General features: G+C 48.8%; 1 protein-coding gene and 1 non-coding gene across 7 annotated transcripts in view; one reads left to right on the top strand and one right to left on the bottom strand.

Moving 5' to 3' along the window:
• Positions 1 to 19,976, top strand: part of ECE1 (endothelin converting enzyme 1) — a 123,098-nt gene that overhangs the window by 49,122 nt on the left and 54,000 nt on the right. For 4 of the 6 annotated variants that reach the window (XM_032762628.2, XM_032762625.2, XM_075060392.1 and 1 more), the window contains exons 1-2: positions 8,426 to 8,658; positions 19,757 to 19,898. In XM_032762628.2, the coding sequence (XP_032618519.1) occupies positions 8,518 to 8,658; positions 19,757 to 19,898 (283 nt within the window). In that variant the 5' untranslated portion in view covers positions 8,426 to 8,517. Of the gene's footprint in view, positions 1 to 8,425; positions 8,659 to 19,756; positions 19,899 to 19,976 lie in introns of those variants that run through there. The other 2 variants (XM_032762626.2, XM_032762627.2) reach the window with 1 other exon arrangement.
• On the bottom strand, positions 10,630 to 10,703 carry TRNAN-GUU (transfer RNA asparagine (anticodon GUU)). Its single transcript has one exon. It is a non-coding gene; the product is annotated as a tRNA-Asn (tRNA).

Genomic DNA, 19,976 nt, shown 5'->3' with positions numbered 1-19,976 from the left:
GAAGTAATTTTTGTGGACTCTGGGAACGTGCAGGACATTCTGGATGGCTTTGCTAGACATAATGGCGTTTCCCTAACTGTGGGGCGGCAATAGATGTGGACGCATATTCTATTCTGGCACAACTTACCTGGCATCCGAGTACATTAATCGAAGGGGTTTTCTCTATGGTTCTCCCAGGCGCTTGTGGATCACCGTGGGCGTTTCATTGACATTACACAGGCTGGCCTAGAATGGTGCATGATGCACGCATCTTTCGGAACAGTGGCCTGTTCAGGAAGCTTGCAGGCTGGGACTTTTTTCCCAGACTGGAAGATCACAGTAGGGGACGTCGAAAATGCCCATGGTCCATTTGGAGACCCGCTTATACCGTCTAGTATGCCTTGGCTCATGAAACCGTATACAGGGAATCTTGACAGGAGCAAGGACCAGTTTCAACTACAGGCTGAGCCGGTCCAGAATGACTGTGGAGTGCGCTTTGGCCATTTAAAGGGACGCTGGAGATTTTTATGGGAAGCTAGACTTGGGGAAAAGCAGCATCCCTGTGGTTATATCCGCATGCTGTACCCTCCATAATATTTGTGAAGGGAAGGTGAAACATTCAGTGATGAATGGACCTCTGAGGTTCAACGCCTGGAGGCTGAATTTGCACAGCCAGAGAGCAGGGCTACTAGAGAGGCCCAACACACTGCTTCAAGGATTAGGGATGCCTTGAGGGAGCAATTTGAGGCTGAAAGCCAACAGTAATGTTTGGTGCCTTGCACGGGAATGAAGTGCAGTGGTTACAATGATTTGCAGGGCCTGTTTTTTCCTTGGGCTACGGTATCTCACTTCCTGCAATAACAAAAACTGTTTTAAGAGGCAAAGAATCATTTATTGAAAAGAAAGTAAGTAACCAGGGCAGTAGAGTGCGAACTGATGAGCAGACTGGCTGAAAAGGTATTCTGAGATACCTCCTAATACCCTGGAGGCCAATAAAAGCGCTTTTGGTGGCCACACTTGACCAGCAGCGCTGCATCACCAGCGCTGCAATCGTTACACTCCAAGTAGACCAGGTGTACAGTCAGCGCGGCAGTCAGAGAGTTGCAGCGCTGGCTGTGCCTTGCAAGTGTGGACACAGAGTAAGTTGCAGTGCTGTAAACCCACCACCAGCGCTGCAACTCTCCAGTGTAGCCATGCCCTAGGACATGTACAATTCCCTGGGCCACTTCCCACAGCAGCCCCCACTCAATATCTCCTTCACTGTTACCTCAGGGCCTCCTTCCTTGCACCTGACGGATTTTGTACTGCTTCATTCCTCCAACAGCACAGCTCCTTCCTATAGCTCCTGACACCCACCTCACTAACTGACTGGGAGGCTTTTAAGTAGTTCCAGCCAGCCCTTGATTGGCTTCCGATGTCCCAATCAACCTAGCTGTCTCTACTGCCTTCTCAGAAGGATCTTAATTGGCCCCAGGTGTCTTGATTAACCTGGAGCAACTGCCATTTGGTTACCATGGTACCAGGGATTTGTTTAGCCTGGGGCTAACATACCTGTTTCTCAGTACTTTACTGTAGCCATCTGGCCTTACCCCATCACAGTGTGTGTGTGTGTGTGTGTGTGTTATAACATATGGCAAGGCACCACTTCTGCCTTGCCGGATTTAGCACCCCCTTCTCTGGCAGGGACAGGGTCTGGGGTAAATCAGCCCCCTACTCTGGAGTGTGTCTGTCTTTCCTCTTCGGGGTTTGTTTCTCAGAGCCTTCCCAGTAGGCCTTGGGGCAGGTCTGAGGAGTGCTTCTCTGCCAGACAAAGGGAAAAAGTCTATAACGCACCAAAACAAAAGGGAATACCTTTCCCTGCCCCCCTCACTTTGGCAGGTGTCCTGTTGCTGGCTCTGGGGTGTCGGTCCTTCCCCTAAACAGGAACTGGGTTTTGGTGTCTCCCCTATGAGGAGGAGCGCAGTCTCTCATACTGGAGAAGCCTGTCTCCCTGCTGCCTCCAGCCTTACAGCAGTTTGCCTCTCTCTCTCTCACCAGGAGAGAGATTTTAAGGTTTCAGGCAGCCCTTAATTGGACTCAGGTGTCCCTAATTGACCTGAAGTAACCCCTTTCCCAGCTTGTCGGAAAAAGGGCCTTTAGCATTCTAGGGCTAACATGCCTGTTTTCACAGACCCTCCTGCAGCTGTCCGGCCTGACTTTGTCACACATATTAAAACTTCACCATGGATTGGTGACGTGCTTATAACGTGTCTTGGTACAATCTGCACAGACAGTATTAGAATGTAATCACACTTTTTGAGTGTGGGCGAAAGGGCTTCGCTGAGCCTTTTTGCTACAGCTGTCCTGTTTAGTGTTCTGCTGGAGATGTGCCTTGAGATTCTGATAGGCACTGCTGATATAATAACGTAGCTGATAACGTAGCTGAACTGAATCGCCTCTCTTGACCGTTATGCAGATGGAAGGGAAACCGAGCATTAGGTTTCTCTTTGTAATGGAAAATGCCTTTCTGCCACTCCAAGGAAAAAACAGCTTTTGTGAAGTTACAAGATTGTCTGAGATTCGCGTGATGCAGACAAAAAAAACAATGCTCCGCGGCACTCGCTGCCCTGCTGGTGCCAGCCACAGAGGCGATCAACAGAGGGAAGGAAATGCTAAGGAACAGATAAGTCCAGCTGGATGTCAGCTGGCAGCAGCTGAGATACAGAGATGCAGTAGAAAGGGAGAGATTTCCACTTGCTCTCTCTCCAGGGCAGGGATCACAAATGGCTGCAATGCGGGAGGTCAGCAGGAAAGAGGAATTGTCTTGGAAGAGAGAAGAAACAGGCCCTCTGATTGAGCTACAGCAGGGTTGGAGGGGGGAAGCATAGGGCTGGAGGGGGTAGGGTCATATTTGCTTTTTCAAGAATTGGAAAGGACACCATGCTTAGATAAATGTAGTGGCTGGAAAAGTGGGGTGGGGAGGGCAAATTGATGAGCAGATCTTCCCATCTCTGACTTTCTCCAATTGTAATTTTTTGGGCATATGCTCAGGGGAGTCTCACATCAGCCTGAAAGTATTTTGTTTGATGGAGTCAACAGAGTCTTTCCCAATTTGACCCCAGCTACAATGGGCCCAATGTAATTTCAGTTGCAGAGTGCCAAGCTGGGGTCTAATGTGCACAGTTAGTGACTGGATCCTGGAGTAAGAGACACAACAGTGGACTTCTGGGGACCAAGAGCGTCCACTGATTTGGGACGCCTTGTGTTACAAGGGCTTAATGTAAGCCCCTCCTGGGCCCAGCTTCTCAGAGGGGCTGGGCAGCAGCGTCTGATGAAAGCCAACAGGAGCCGTAGGTGCTCAGCACCTCTGGACATGAAACTTGTAGCATCTCAAATTGGGCTTTCAAAAATCAAGGTCCCCAAAATCATTGGGCACTTCTGCAGATTTTGACCTAAGGCTGGGAGCGTGCTACAGGTCATCTCCCATTTGACTTGCGCCATCTATGACCGTATACTCCTCAGAGCAAGGATCTTGAACTAGCCAAAGTCTTCACTACCTACACCCTGCGTTGTCACTGACATCTGTGCCAAGTGAGGAAATGCTTCCATTCCTATTGGTAATAATCATTTATTTGTATTGTGATAGCACCAAGGAGCCCCAGTCATGGATCAAGACCCCATTGCACTGGGCTTGGTACAACCCAGAACAAAAAGAGAGCCTGTACCCCAAAGAGCTTACTATGGGGAGTGCTTCTCTCTCACTTGGCACTGGTGTGGGTGACTTCTTATGAAGCAGGGAAGCAGAGAGTAGACCCCTTCCTGCTACAGGGCTGTAAGACACGGTTAGCCCATGGCTCAGTCGATGGCACAGAACGATGATATAACCATGTGGGAGGCTTAGCCTGTTGTAACTGAGTGGGAATTCACAGTGAAGATAGGACACTAGAACACAATTCTCATGGCTCAGGAGGGTCCAGCTCCTGCCTCCCTTCCCCAGGAATAACCCTGCCCCATGAGGCCTCTTTGCCCAGGGTAGAGCTGGTCCTATCCTGCCTCCTCAGAAGCCCTGGTTGTAGGGAGCAAGCTGGAGAGAAAAGGGGCAGGATGGGGTGTAACCAGGTTATATCTGCCCCCCTGACAATTCTCCACCCCTGCAGAGTCCCGCTGAAAAAGGAGCACAACTTTTTTGGGGGGAGGAGGGTTGCCACAGCCTTTGCTGGGGGCCAAACTGACTGCAGCAGCCCCAGAATAGGAGAGGCACAAACTGCCTTCCTTTCTCCCTGTCCCAGCACTCACTCAGGGATGAATCCAGCCAACGCCGCCTGTTTGCGCTACCCAGAAGTGAAACAACCCAAAAGTACCCTTCTGTCCCTGCCCCCTAAAAGGAGAAGGGAAGTGACCACAAGAGCACATGAAAAGGCTATGACTGTTCAACACATATTTAATTTCATCATGAAAGAGCTAATGAATCCATTCCAGCACATGGCTGACAGGAATTCCTCCTAGGTGTTGAGTGGGTGCCACTTTCCAGAGAGATCATAGTTAATACTTAACTCCAAATCCTCCCAAAAGCACAAGGATTCCTTACTATTAAAGCCTAAAAGGCAGTTTCTTTAAAAATCCCAGTGATTTCGTAGAATCATAGAAGATTAGGGTTAGGTCATCTAGTGCAGTGCTTCTCAAGCTATCTGATGTGGGGGACTGGCAATTTTTTTTTCCAGTGTGTCAGGGACCAGTGCCATATTATTATCCTATTCAATGCTCTTATGTGGAGGCTTGCTGCAGACCAGCAGCCGATGGCTCGCAGACTGGCACCGGTCCGCGGGTCACCACGGAAGCACTGATCTAGTACAACCCCCTGCTCAAAGCAGGACCAACCCGAACTAAATCATCCCAGCCAGGGCTTCGTCAAGCCTGACCTTAAAAACTTCTAAGAATGGAGATTCCACCACCTCCCTAAGTAACCCATTCCAGTGCTTCACCACCCTCCTAGTGAAATAGTGTTTCCTAATATTCAACCTACACCTCCCCACTGCAACTTGAGACCATTGCTCCTTGTTCTGTCATCTGCCACCACTGAGAACAGCCGAGCTCCAGCCTCTTTGGAACCCCCCTTCAGGTAGTTGAAAGCAGCTATCAAATCCCCCATCACTCTTCTCTTCTGCAAACTAAGACAGACCAGTTCCCTCAGCCTCTCCTCATAAGTCATGTGCTCCAGCCCCCTAATAATTTTTGTTGCCCTCCGCTGGACTCTTTCCAATTTCTCCACATCCCTTCTGTAGTGGGGGGCAGAGGTATCGACTCCGTGGGTGCTCCACAGCTAGAGCACCCACGGGAAAAGAATGGTGGGTGCTGAGCATCCACCGGCAGCCCCCTATCAGCACCTCCCCCTCCCTCCCAGCATCTACCGCCTGCCATGGATCAGCTGTTTCTCGGTGTCAGGGGGTGCTGGGGGGGAAAGGGGAGGAGTGAAGGCGCAGTGCACTCGGAGGAGGGGGCAGAACTGGGCAGGGAAGAGGCAGAGCGAGGGCAGGAAGAGATGAGGCGCGGGTGGAAAGAAGCAGGGCCGGGGTGGGGCATTGGGTGAAGGGGTGGGGGTGAGGGTGGGGCCTGAGCGGAGCTGCAGGGGAGCATCCCCTGGCAGATTAGAAACTCAACGCCTATGTGAGGGACCCCAAAACTGGACACAATACTCCAGATGTGGCCTCACCAGTGCCAAATAGATGTGAATAATCACTTCCCTCGATTTACTGGCAATGCTCATTTCATTCAGATGTAGGGCTTGTATATGCAGAGAAACGTACTGGTATAATTTTAGCACTATAGCTACACTTGTATAGCCCCCCGGGTCCACTTTATCCTGGGGTGAGTAGGGGGTGGGGTGTCGGGGAAGGGGCAGGACAGGGGCTGGGGCAAGGATGGTTTGGTTTGTGCTATTAGACTGTTGGCAACACTACTTGGCAGTCTAGTGCCAACACAGCCTGTGTTGCCAGGGCCGTGGATTGAGGGCAGGGAGGAGGAGAAGTCAGTGAGTTTGATTGCCCTCTGTCTTACAGCTCATGGAGACAGCTGGCCAAAGTGCAAGTGAAACCCTAACAAATTGGAAGGTAGCATTTCACTCTTCTTTGGCCCAGGCAGATGGGATACCCATGTATGGGCAGTGGAGACTCAGGCTTCCTGTGCTCTGTGCTGCTGTGGAGCACAATCTCCCCTTCCCCATCCCTGCTCTGGGGCCTGAGTGACTTCACCCTGAGTATCTGCTTGGGGGGAAGAGGTAAGAATACTGTTGGGGGGATCAGACTTTCAATTAGACTTGTATGGAAATACAGCTTGGGGCAGTGGGGGGCAGGGCAGTGGGGGTTTCATCTCGTGGCCTTAGTCTTCTGGAGGGAGCTGGATTTTTTCCTTGCACCCTCTGGGTCTGACGAAGTGGGTATTCACCCACGAAAGCTCACGCTCCAAAACGTCTGTTAGTCTATAAGGTGCCACAGGATTCTCTGCTGCTTTTACAGATCCAGACTAACACGGCTACCCCTCTGATACCTCTGGGACAGATTCTCTATCCTGCTAAGGCCTCTTTACAGGGCTCTGGTGGAGTAAAGGAGCTGGAAACATCCTCCAAGGGGACTCTCCCACTGCCATAGACCTGCCTTGTCCCAGGCTCTAGCATAAGGGGCACCCATGGGGCAGGCCAGGGGTGAGAAGGAGGCATGGGCAGAACACACAGTGCTACACATATTGTCTGGTTCTTGGGGAAGCAGAGCTAAGTTGGAGCAGCCTCAGGGCTGCTCTAATGTATGCTGGAGGCTATGCTGACCTGCAGATAGGCCCAAGTAGGAGGAATGCAAAGAAGGCATAAGGCACGCTTTGTCTTCCACAGTTCATGCACTCAGGCCTCTCAGTTGTGCCTGGAGCCTGAACAAACCCAAAGACCTCACTCAGGACTCCAGAGTTTTGCATGGCCTCCTGTCAGAGTGAAACCACCGCTCTGCCCTTGTGCACAGAGACTCAGTTTCCACGAATCCCTGTCCAGGCTACTAAACCCGAGCTGAGGTTGCGGTGTCCTTACAAGAGATCCTGTCCTAGTCCCCTGTGGTTCATAACCTGATTTCCCACAATAACTATTCAGTAATAAGTTACTGACTTGCCTGCTGTGACCTCAGTCATGATGCATTTCCAGTCCCCTCAAAATGCAGCACTGTCATTGCATGTGGCTAGATAAACCTGAACTATAAAGCCTAGATACTGAATATGCTCAGATCCAGGGTCTGGGGCTGGACACATTGCTAATTTTGACAGGGCCAGCCTGAAGGCCTCTATTTAGAGGTATGGATGGGGACTACATGGGGCAAGAATTTAAATGGGGGAGCATACATTAGTGCACCAGGGTTTGACCTCTAAAGCTGGAGCCAGGGCACAGCTTCCTGCATTTAGGAAGGCTTGGGGCAAAGGCAGGAATGGCTTGGCTGGTGGACTGGATGCTGCTTGGGTAGCCGCTAGATTTGGTAGACAACAGTTGCAAGCCTTGCCGGAAAGGTGGTGGTGGAGTTGGAGAAGTTGGGCAGAAGTACAAGGCCCTCCTCCTGGCTGGTTCAGTGGAATCTAGTGCACTACCCCAGTTTCAGACACTCCGGGGGTGGTCACTCAAAGCTGGGACAATCCAGCCAGCTGGACATCACATCATCCTAGGCACAGATGCAAGCTCCAGGCTGGCATGGCACAGTCAGCATGTGTGACTACTTGGAAAGGTCCAGCATGTGAAAAATGATTATTTCTTGGTATATCATTTGGATGATGATGGCTGCGAGAACCATCTGCTTCTCGGGCCATCCCCTCTGCTTGTCTCTCATTCTCCTTTCTGGTGTGTTAGATAAGCAAGAGGGACACGGCAGGGTGGAGCTAACAATAAGAAAAGGAGGCTGGCCTCTGAAAGTTTTGAACAATTGGTTGGCTCCTGCTGTGGAATGCAGCTTTGCAAACACAAGCAGACTTTATTTTACTTCCTGTTCTCTGACTTGTTCTCTGATCCTGTTTTGAAACATGCATGTCTGATGTTCCCGGGCTGAGCTAGGCAGCCCCTCTCTGCACAGGAGTCTTTCTTCCCATTGAAAGAGAGAGTTTACTTAAGGCTCAGAGGAGACATGGGGGCGGATGGTTTGGGCTGTGGGTGGGCTTATTTTCTTGTGCCTTTTTTGAGTTTCTTCAGATTATAATTGTTCAGTAACTTTATATCTCAGTCACTTGGATTCAGCACAAAGGAGGACTTACAACCTGGCTGGGCAGATGTCCCAGCCAAAGCCTCTCTTGCTGCCTCAGGTGCCATTCCACTTCGACTCTCTGGGAAGGATCTGCGGAGCTAATCCAGGGAGAAAGGGGAGTTTGCCCTGATTAACCTTGTTCAGAGACTTACCTGGTAATACTTGGACAGATGGCTCTGGAATCACCAGCTTCTTAGTATGAGCAAAGATCACAGGAGATGGGGATCCAGCCAGCAAGGGCTGAGCTGATGTCTGAGTTGTCCTGTTCCCAAAGCAGTATCTGGCTGGCTGGTGCCTTTAAATGTTCCTTGCCATGGAGACGCTAAGGGAATCTGTTCTACATTTGACGTTTCAGATGTCCACCTACAGGCGGGCAACGCTGGATGAGGAAGATCTGGTAGACTCGACCGGGAAAGGAGAGATTTACCCTAATGGAATCCAGGTAGGCAATCCAGTCCAGGACACTCCACTTTGCAAGCAATATGACTGTAAGGTCATTCCAGACACAGCCCTCTCTCCCCCAGTGATTGTCCTGCCACCCTGCCATGAGCAAGGGGATGTGTACGGCCCTTGTGCCTTGCTGATAGGAAGGAACTCTCTCCTCCAGTGATGCAGGAGGTCAGAATGGGCCCACTGTGCCCTCCTCTGCTCCCCTCTGCCTTGTGACCCCAGAAGTCCCATTCATCCCACCCTGAGGAGTAGGTGCTTCTCTCTCTAGGCTGCGTCCTGACTGTGCATGCACTTGGCCTGTTCTCCCAGGGCTGCAGCACAACTAGGGAAAAGTGTCTGCCTGTTTACACTTGGCTGAGGCCAGAGCCTGGCCTTCTGCTATGCAGAGACCTGGCCAGGTGGATTAGAGCTCTGCACCTGAGACAGCCCAGGCTGGAGACATGCTTGGGACTCACTGAATCTGAGCCCAGGCAAAGTCTGACCGAGCAACACTTTCAACAGACAGTTTTTCTTTTGGGATTTGCCCTGGCAAATATTCTCTTAAACTCTCCATTGTCCCAGGTCTGTGTCTGACAGCAGTTGGGAGCCTTAGGGCTTGTCTACACTACTGACCAGATCTGCAGGCAGTGATCGATCCAGCAGGGGTCAATTTATCGTGTCTACTATAGAGACGATAAATCGACTGCTGAGCACTCTCCCGTCGAGTCCGGTACTCCACCAGAACAAGGAGCACAAGTGGAGTTGATGGCAGAGTGTTAGCTGTTAACTTACCGCAGTGAAGACACCACGGTAACTAGATCTACATCCGTCAGCTTCAGCTATGCTATTCACGTAGCTGAAGCTGAGTATCTCAGATCGACCCCGTGCAGTAGTGTAGACAAGCCCTTAGACACAGTGACTGCAACACACACACTTGGGGCCGAAGTCCAGCCTTGGTGTGACTCCACCAATGTCTGTGGTGTTACAAATAGGGCTGCTCTGCCAGGCCCCCTAGGAAGAGGCTGTGAGGAGAGCAAGCCAGAGGGGTGGTGACGTGAGAATTCCTAGACGCCCTTATTGGTTTGCCCCCTCTGTGCACAATGCGCACCTCCTAGGGCCGAAGCTTTGACCTGACAGGTGCCTGGTGCAGCCCAGCTGATGTGCAGTAAGGTTCAGAGCAGAGCCTAGTCCATGATAAGATGAGCAGCAGAGTATGTGTTTTGTGTCTCCTTGCTCTCCTGAGCTGTCCCACCTACCTTCAGTTAACACCACACCATTGGTCGGGTCCCCAGCCAATGGAAGGACTGGATTAGCCTCAAAGTAAACCCTGTTTCATCCTGCCTGATCACTGGCTACAGGCACCGAGGCAGGAAGGAGTTTTCTGATGCTGGAGGGCTCTCCAACTGCACAGAAAAAGGCATAATAATATCCAGTGACTGAAAGTAGAAGCCAGCAAAGTTCACACTGAAATCAGATATACATTTTTAACAGCGAAGGTAATTAACCAGCAGCATAACTTGCCAAGGGATTTGGTGAGTCCTCCGTCACTTGGAGGCTTTGACTCATGATTGGATGATGTCATTACAGAGATACTTTACCCAACCACTGATCACAGTGCAACACAGGAATCACTGGGTGAAATTCTACTGCCTGGGTTCTGCAGGAGGTCAGACTAGATGATCATGTCAGTCCCTTCTGGTGTGAAAAGTTATGAAAATAAGGCATTAATGTTAATGACCTGATAAAGGTCTAAAGGCTCTTTCCTAAGAAGGAAAAAGTCATAGAATATCAGGGTTGGAAGAGACTTTAGGAGATTATCTAGTCCAGCCCCCTGTTCAAAGCAGGACCAATCCCCAGACAGATTTTTACCCCAGTTCCCTAAATGGCCCCCTCAAGGATTGACCTCACAACCCTAGGTTTAGCAGGCCAATGCTCAAACCACTGAGCTATCCCTCCCCCCCTTGAAGTAGCACAGGCTCACCACTGTCCCTGGGTGGGCTCGAACCACCATCCTTTCAATTAACAGTTGAATGTGCTGACCCATTGCACCACAGAGACACATAAAATGGATTTTAGGAGCTGTCCATGTTTTTTCCAGAATTCATAGAATGTCAGGGTTGGAAGGAACTCAGGAGCTCATCTAGTCCAACCCCCTGCTCAAAGCAGGACCAATCCCCAGACAGATTTTTGCCCCAGATCCCTAAATGGCCCCGTCAAGTCCTTGTTTGCGAGTGAACCCAGTACAGTCTCCTTTTTAGCTTGCACTGTGATGCTGTCCTTGCTGACTTTCCTGATCCCTTGAAATAAACTGAGTCAGCAACTGCACACCAAGGTCTTAAACTGGCAAGCAAACCCCTCTGCCCTGTGTTTCCCAGGCTGGGCCCGATGTGATCTTGCCGAACTCCACCACTTTATACATCACCCTTCTTCACTCCAAGCCCTGAATCTCCTTCAGACAAAGGAATAGTCAACAGACACTACAGGTCTGAGCTGAGCTATGAGAATGACACTTACAGAGCCCTGGCTGATGCCAGGAGCTACTGGAGCATTTCTGAGTCCAGTAGAGTCTGGGTGCTGCAGGAAGTGCTGCTGGTGATTCAGTGTGCAGGGCTCTGCATCAGTCCTAAACTGATGCTGCAGCAGGTGCAAGGGTGCTGTGATGCTAGAGGACCAATTCTGACCATAGTCGTCCTTGCAGGTGTCAACCCTATCTGTCAAAGGGACTTATAACTCCCACCACTGTAGTATCAGAGCACCTCTGTGGTAAGCGTCTGTCTCAAATCTGGACCTTAGCGTCCAAAATCTGGGTGCTTACTATGATTCCCCCAAGCTTGTACCAGCTTGGATCTTATCTCGCTGCCACCAGATAGGATTTTGGCTCCTATCAGCCCGGGTTCCCCAAATTTTCCTTGGGGGACCCCCTCTCTGGCCTCCCCAACTTCCTCTGGAAAGACCCCACGACTCAGAAGTCTGAGTCGTACCGGCAAGGGAATTATCTCCCCTCCCTTCCCCCTCTGAGCAACCTGAGGGAATTGATGTAATCTCTTTACATCACAATACCGAGAAACCTGTCTCCTTTCTTCTCCAAAGAGACAGCCCTCCAACACATGGGAAAACAGAGCTAATCATACTCATTCCCGTAATTGATCCCGCCGCGGACACATAGGAAAGTCCAACACAGAATGTAATGCTTCTCCCCGCCCCCCCCCCCTCCCCCCCCGCGCCCCGTCTTCCTGTTGAGGGAGACGGATACCTGGTACACGAATTTCTAGCTCCCTTTGCCTCACTAGGAAAAGAAACTCCCACAAGTTAAAAAGAAGAAAAAAAAAACTTTTAATGTAAAAAGAAATGAAAACTTTTTTTTAAACAAATATAAACCTAACACTGTCATTACGAAATTCGAATACAGGCTATTAGGCAAAGAAAATAGGAATAACAGTCTGATTCAAAAATAGCCAAGTAAACCAGTCCAGCCAATTAACTCCCATGAAATACAAACCAAAGACACATAACAGCCTATTGTTTGGTTCCTTTGTACTCATTCACTTGATAGAGAAATTAGAAAAGAAGATGGAGTTTAGCAGAAAAGCTGTTTTCAAATCCATAGCCGGGAGAAACAAAAGACCCCGAGTTCCTTTCCCTCCCAGACTTTAAAAAAAATCCAGTTCTCTGATTGGTCCTCTGGTCAGGTGCTTGATTCCCCCCTGTCCACCTCTTACAGGTAAAAGAAAATTAACCCTTACCTATCTACTTATGACAACCTCCCAGTCCTGAAGATGTGTATCCTCACCCCCCTGTGAGGTAGGGCAGCACAGAGACCTGCACAAGGTGTAACCGTGCCTCAGTGGGTCGCAACTGAGGATGCCAGATTCAGGACAAACTGCTGAGAAATAGGGCAGACACACCCCAAGATTGGTGGTGGTTCTTCCATAAGAGATACCAAGTCAGCAACAAAAGTAAACTTCTGTTTCACCACACTGGCTAACAAGAAATCATAAAAGTAGTTTTCTTAGGCATTCCAGTTCTTATATCACCTCCACTGGATTTAAGGGTGAGTGGTTTTTTACAGTCTCATCAAATAAAAGTTTCTCCCGATCCCAAAGGACCAGCCACACACCGAGGTTAATATATATATAACTTAGAGCTTACCCAAAAATGATGTTGATGCTAATCCTTTAGTATCTAAAATCTAAAGCTTTATTCATAAGAAAGGTGAGGGTTAAAACTGGTTAAAGGAATCAAATACATATAATAAATGCAAAGTTCTTTGGTTTGGACTTGTAGCAGTGATGGAATAAACTGCTGGCTTAAGTCAAGTCTCTGTCTGCTTCCAAATCATTAGAAGGTCCTCAGTCCATTGGTTAGAATGCTCCAATTAGTATAAGTTCATAGTCTAGAGGCTAGAGCAGAAAAGAGGCAAAATGGAAGGGTTTCCATTGCCTTTTATATGTTCTGCCATGTGACGGGAACCCATTGTTTCAAACAAAGCCCTCAGCACAGCTAGTGGAAAATTACAGGTGGCAAGATAGTGTTTGGAGTCACATGGGCAAGTCACATGTCCACACATGAAGGTGTGGACACAGTAGAAGCCATTAACTATACCTCAAACAGCATCTTTGCAGGACAGTCCATTCAGTGGAGATGGGCCTCTCCCATGGTCCATTGTCCATTAAGTGTTTCTTGATGAGCCACTTAATTTGAATAGTTCCTCCAAGATGTGCTGGCTAACTACCTTGTGAGCGTTACCCCAGGAGCAAACATTTGAAATCCAAGTATAGAGCCAATATTCATAACTTCAGATACCAAAAATGATCTATGCAAACCAATAGCATAATTATAACCAGCCAATCATAACTTTTTCATAGACGTTTTACATGCCACATTTTGTACAAGATTTGTTGCAAATATATAACAGTAGTTGCAACAATGGTCTGTATGGTCAGACTTAATCAGATAATGTCACAAAGAAAATCTAGGTCTGAGCAGGAACTAAACTAGCACCCAAACCATTGGGTTGTCCTTCCTCTTAGTGTCCCAGGGAAATTCTAACTGCAGCTGTTTCATTCAGCCAGCCTTAGATTTCCTCGGTAGGGTCAGCTGGACACAGGATTCTTCTTCATTCAAAATTGATGTGTTGGAGTGGTGCATGCTGTTAAACAGCTGGAAGGCACTGGCTCTGGGGGCGTGTTCTAGCCTGTCAAGAATGGAGGATATCATCAGTGAAGAGATCATTTTTTAAAAAGGCACTGGGGCTTTACAGCGCTGTATCTTGCAGCACTCAGGGGGGTGTTTTTTCACACCCCTGAGCGCCGAAGTTGCAGCGCTGTAAAGTGCCAGTGTAGCCATACCCTCAGGCATGCACACTGCAAAGGACGGCAGCCTGACTGCTTTGCAGGAGCCCAACTGTACAATAGGTCAGTGCAAAGATCTTTCACCAGTGGCCAGCTCCTGTCTGAATGGAAAGGGGATGACCTATCTAACTGAGGAGACATGCTAATGCACATCAAAGAAATAACATGCCTCTAACTCTCCTCTGAGTAAGGGGCTCTGCAGCTAAAGGCCAGTCTTCCAGAGAACTTGCATATCTTTCACCTGCTTCCCACCCTGTCCTCTCCAAACTCTTAGCTGAACAACAGGAAGATATTCTTCTCTTGGAATAATCAAATCTGGCTGGAGCCCAGTGCCTCAGTTGCTTGGCGAAAAGCCAGCATATTGCAGTACCATGAACATGCACGGCATTTTACAAAGGTCCTTGCCCTGATGGGCTCTCAGTCCAAGCGAAGAGATGATGTGGAGAGGGAAAGGAGGGCAGGGCTTGCCACAATAAAATCACATGGCAACTTTGATTAAATGATGCAGGAGTTGGTATGCCTCAAACTTTTTTTTTGCTTGTAATGTCTCTTCATTGGTGTTCAAAATCTGTTGGGGCAGGGGCAAGAGAGAGCCTCTTGCAGGGCTGTGATTAAAGTTCTCGTGTCACTTGGTATGCAAAATGCTATATAACCTTATCCACAAGTGGAGACTGGTCACTGCTCTGTTCTAGTGCAGCAATTCTCCATTCGTAACTCCTACACACGAATTCTTTCCTCAGCTTAGCTCTGTCTACACTGGAAGTTAGGTTGGCTTAACTATGTCACTCAGCGGGTTGGATTTTTCACGCCCCTGAGCAGTGTAGCTGGGTCAGCCTAATTTAGTAGTGTGGACCAGGCCTAAGTGCTGTATGCTGGGGGCGCATACACCGCACAGAGATTGAATTCCTGCTTCAAGTGCAAAACTGTGCTTAACCCTAACGATGGAGTTGCAACCAGTACTTCTATGATGTATGCACCCTGGGATACTCAAGATAGCAAAGTTCCTAGAGGGACCCTGCGGAAGCCATATTTGCTAGAGGATGCCCTTCTCCTTGCTACTAAACTCACCTTGGAGTGAAATTTTCAGCTTCCAAAACCTGAATTAGAACCTGAAGAGTGCTCAACATTCCCCTGAACTCAATGGGAATCTTGCCAGATGGGAGCAGAGTCAGGCCAGGACTGAACGCTCTTGGGATTCCTACCATTAACGTGCTTTTTCACCATTAACACTGTCTGCTATTGTTGCATTTTACCCAGCTTGAGCCATGAAGTCGATTGTTTGGCTTCCCTTTCTGGCTCTTGGGCACCAGGATGTAGTACAGCTGGTGGCTTCTGATCTGGAAACCACTTCCCTCCCTGGGCCTCAATTTCCCCATCTGCAAAATGAGAACAATGACACTTGCATTCCTTTGGAAAGTTCTTGGAAATCTGTGGATGAAAAAATGCCCTAGGAGAGCTAAGTATCTCACTCCAGTTCCTCCTAATTTTTATGTAATGGAAGTAAAAACACGAACTCCTTTTCACATTAGGTTTTGTGAAACTTCCTTTTCTTTCACAAGCAGATATTCTGATCTGAACTACTTGATATTGTCCAAGTGAGAGCATGAGCTCTAGCTAAGCCCTTTAGATACTCAGTTATCCAGTCCTCCTCCAATCTCCACAAGCACCTCATGCATAGCTAGGGATATAAACCTTTTGTGCAACAACCTTTGTCATATGTAAGGGGCAAGTCAGAACTGTGATTGAGCCAGTTCCTCTGCAGTTCTCCATGCTGTGTTAGCAAACCCGTGAGGTTGCCTCACGGGATGTAGTCCGCTAGGACTGAGCTCTGTCATTTCTATGCCTTGCTTAGGACAGTGACTTCAGACCCAGCCTGCAGGTTGGGAAGCATAGTCTGTAACCAACCCATTGCTGCTCTCACAAATGCAGTGTGTTGTCGCTTAGTCTAGTGCTAAAGCAAGGGTCCCATTGGTCAGGAGTCAGTTGGCCATAACTGGAGCAAACACAACTTGGCAATAAACCTCCCTTCTAAAAACCGTCAACAGTCTTGTTGCTCTGAGTTCAACATAGACTGGGTCAGTTCGAAGGAAATGTCATTCTCCTCTTCTCACCTGCCTGCTCCCCTCCCTCAGTTTATATTGAGGCCTTGTCTTTCCTCCAGAGGGCTAGGAGAGTCTGTCTCAGACTCATTGAGTGGTCAACAGACTTGATTCAGAGAGACAAGCCCAAGGAGAGCCATGTGTTCGGGCGGCCTGCCATCTGCAGGGCTGTAATACGTGAGTCTGATTCTGGTGATTGGGCTGGGTGTAAGGTGGCTGAGGGGTGATATGCAGGAGGTCAGACTAGATGATCTGGTAGTTCCTTCTGGCCTTAAACACTGAAGACTCAGCCTTCCCTTCCCCAGGAAAAGCTCCTTTGCTTCCAGCTTGGCTGCAGTCCTCAGGTCTTATAAACACTGCTCCTTCAAAGACCAGAGGAGACAGGTCATCTCTGTGTCAGAGCAGCTGCTGCCTCACCTTTATTTCCTGTTGCCTCTGGATGATTGGAAAAAGGCAAATATAGTGCCCATAGTTAAAAAGGGGAAGAAAGAGAACCTGGGGAACAACAGACCGGTCAGCCTCACTTCAGTCCCCTGCAAAATCATGGTGCAGGTCCTCAAGGAATCCGTTCTGAAGCACTTGGAGGAGAAGAACATGATCAGGAACAGTCAGCATGGATTAACCAAGGGCAGGTACTGCCCTGGGACTAACCTAATTGCTTCTATGAGGAGTAAAACTTGGATCTGTGGATGAGTGGGAAAGCGTGATGTGTTCATTCTGCTTTAGCCAAGCTTTTTGACTAAGTGTTCCACCGTTTTTGCCAGCAAGTTAAAAAAGATGGATTGCTGATGGACTATGAGGTGGATAGAAAGCTGGCTAGATGTTGGCTCAGGTGGGTAGTGATCAACGATCGATGTCTAGCTGGCAGCTGGTATCAAGTGGAGTTGCCCCAGGGGTCGGTCCTGGGGCCGGTTTTGTTCAACATTTATTATGATCTGGTGATGGATTAATTGCACCCTCAGCAGTTTGCAGATGGCACTAAAACTGGGGAGAAGTAGATATGTGAGAAGGTAGGGATAGGATCCTGTGCGACTAGACAATTGGAAGATTGGGCCAATAAATTGGATGGTTCAACAGGGGCAAGTGCAGAGCCTGCACTTAGGAAGGAGAATGCCCATGCCACCAGTCAGCTGGGACCGACTGTGCTAGTGGCAATTCTCCGAGAAAGGACTGGGGATTAGTGGGCACAAAAGCTGGAATATGATGTCAGCAGTGGTCCTCTTGTTTGTCAAGAAGCCAATGGCATATTGGGCTGTATTAGTAGGAGCATTGCCAGCAGATCGAGGGAAGTGATTATTCCCCCCATTCAACTGAGGCACAGGGCTGGTCTACACTACAGGGGAAAATCGATCTCAGATACGCAACTTCAGCTACATGAATAACGTAGCTGAAGTCGAAGTATCTAAGATCGAATTACTCACCGTCCTCATGTCCACGACTCCTCATGTCGACTCCGCAACTCCGTTCGGGTTGGTGGAGTTCCGGAATCGATATAAGCGCGTTTGGGGATCAATATATCGTGTCTAGATGAGACACGATATATCGATCCCCGAGCAATCGATTGCTACCCGCCGATACAGCGGGTAGTGAAGACGTAGCCACAGAGAGATTAAGGGCATGTCTACACCAAAAGAAAAGGTATGTTATTAACTCGGGTTAGCCAGCTCAGGTTAAAATAGCAGTGAAGATGCAGCATCTCATCATGCGGCTGACCACGTGGGTATTCACCCACGAAAGTTTATGCTCCAATCTGTCTGTTAGTCTATAAAGTGCCACAGGACTCTTTGTCCCTTTTTACAAATCCAGACTAGCCCAGCCACCCCTCTGATGCTTTTAATTTGTGTTAGCAGCTCAAGTTAGAATCTATAGGGCAGCCTGAGATCGAACTCCAGCTGCCAAGTTACTGTGTCTTCACTGCTATTTTAACCCCAGTTAGCTAATCTGAGGGTATGTCTACACTACCTGCCAGATCGGTGGGTAGTAGATGCGATAAATCCATCCCTGATTGCTCTGCTGTCGACTCCTGTACTCCACCGTGGCGAGAGGTGGAAGCAGAGTCAACAGGGGAGCAGCGGTAGTCAACCCCGCACCATGAGGACGCGAGGTAAATTGACATAAAATATGTTGACTTCAGCTACGCTGTTCTCATAGCTGAAGTGTATCTTAGGTTGATATCCCCCCCGCCCCGCCCTAGTGTAGACCAGGCCTGAGTTAAGAGGTCACCTTTGCATGGAGTGTAGACATGCCCTAAATGATTTAGCCAAGGTGACATAGGAAGCCTGTGACAAAACAGGGAGCTAAACTTGGGCCCCCCATGGCCAGCACTCTAATCGCTGGATTATCCTTCCCCTCTGGGATAGGTGGTACTGTCAAGAAAACCAACACAGGGATTTAAAAAAAAAAAAATCTGTTCCACAGTTAAGCTTGGTGGGTCAGCTCCTCAGCTGGCATATGTTAGCATAGCTGTAGTGATCTGTATGGCACTATCCCCATACCCACCAGCAGAGCTCAGTTCCAAGCAGGCTACATGGAAATAGTCTGCATTGCTGTGAAATCAAGACCCTGGATTTACTCACTCTGGATATTTTTTGCAAACATGTTAAGTAGCAGGAATTGAACCCATGTCTTGAATACCAGGGCACTAGATCAACCTTCCCCCTGGACAAGGGGTGACAACAGAAGAAGTAATACAGGAAACAATACTGCCTGGGAACACTGGTGCCCTAATAGGGCTCTTCCATCTCTGGGCTCCAGGATTTTTTATTCAGTGCTGCAGCACCATAATACCCTGTCCCTGTATTCTTATGTGGCCCACATTAGGATAAAGCATTCCATTGCATTGAAGTAAAGAGATTTGCCTAATCAGTTACTCATGAACCAGCAGGGAGCTTTGCAAAGCCATCCTGTGCATCCTGTTCTCCAGTCTTTCCTTTATCTGACTTCCAGTCAAATGGAAATGTTTAGGTAACAGCGTGGAGGTAACAAAACGCACAAGTTCATCCATCTCTGGCTTGGAGCACCTATTGGGCAAGGGACCTGGGCCTGAGGTTTCCAAGTGCCAGCAAAGCTCCTGGAAACTCCTCCTCACCCGGCTAATGAAAACTACCCAAACACGTCTGACTGGGAACAGGTGATGATGGCTCTAGACTTGCCAAGGTCTGAAATATTCCAATTTCCAGTGTTCTGAGTGCGTTTCCTCTGATTGTGCCTCCCTTCCTGTTACGATTTCTGGTTAGTGCAGAGCTCTTTCCAGTTCACAAGCTTTACATAGGCTCTTCCCCCTCCTTCTATCAACCTTCCTCAAACAATCTGGAGTTTTGCTGACCTGCGAGTGGCTTTTTTATAGCAGTCTCTGTGCAGCACTGTCTTCGTGTAACACAGCTCCTGTTGCATGAGAAATAAGGGACGAGTTTTCAGACCATTTCAAATAAACTAGCCCAGTTACCTTCCATCACTGACACGCCTGCTGGGAGAGCTGGCGGGGGAGGATATGAACAGTGTCACTTAAAATACAAGTCTATAGAAACAGAAAAATGTGATGAGGCAACGTTTTTCTTCATAGCCCCAGTTCAAAGGATATTGACCTAGTGGGAAGGTGTCAATCCTTCCTGTCATCGGTATGGGAGAGTAATTGGACTGATTCTTCCGTTTCCCTCCCTAGGTAAATTTCCGTGGCTCTGGGAACAGCAGGAGTTGCTGGACAGAACGCACTCACATTGAGAAGCGTCTCCTGGTCCTGATCGTGGTTCTGGCACTTGGCCTCTTGGCCTGTGTCCTAGCCCTGGGATTCCAGTACAGAGACAGTAAGTCCTTCATTTGCATGGGATCTATGTATGGTAGCTGTAGAGGATGACTGTGTGGAGAGCACTGATGGCAGCTGC

The sequence above is a fragment of the Chelonoidis abingdonii genome, chromosome 23, assembly GCF_003597395.2.
Source record: "Chelonoidis abingdonii isolate Lonesome George chromosome 23, CheloAbing_2.0, whole genome shotgun sequence".
NCBI classification, from domain to species: Eukaryota; Metazoa; Chordata; order Testudines; family Testudinidae; genus Chelonoidis; species Chelonoidis abingdonii.
This window is presented reverse-complemented; position numbering and strand designations above follow the sequence as displayed.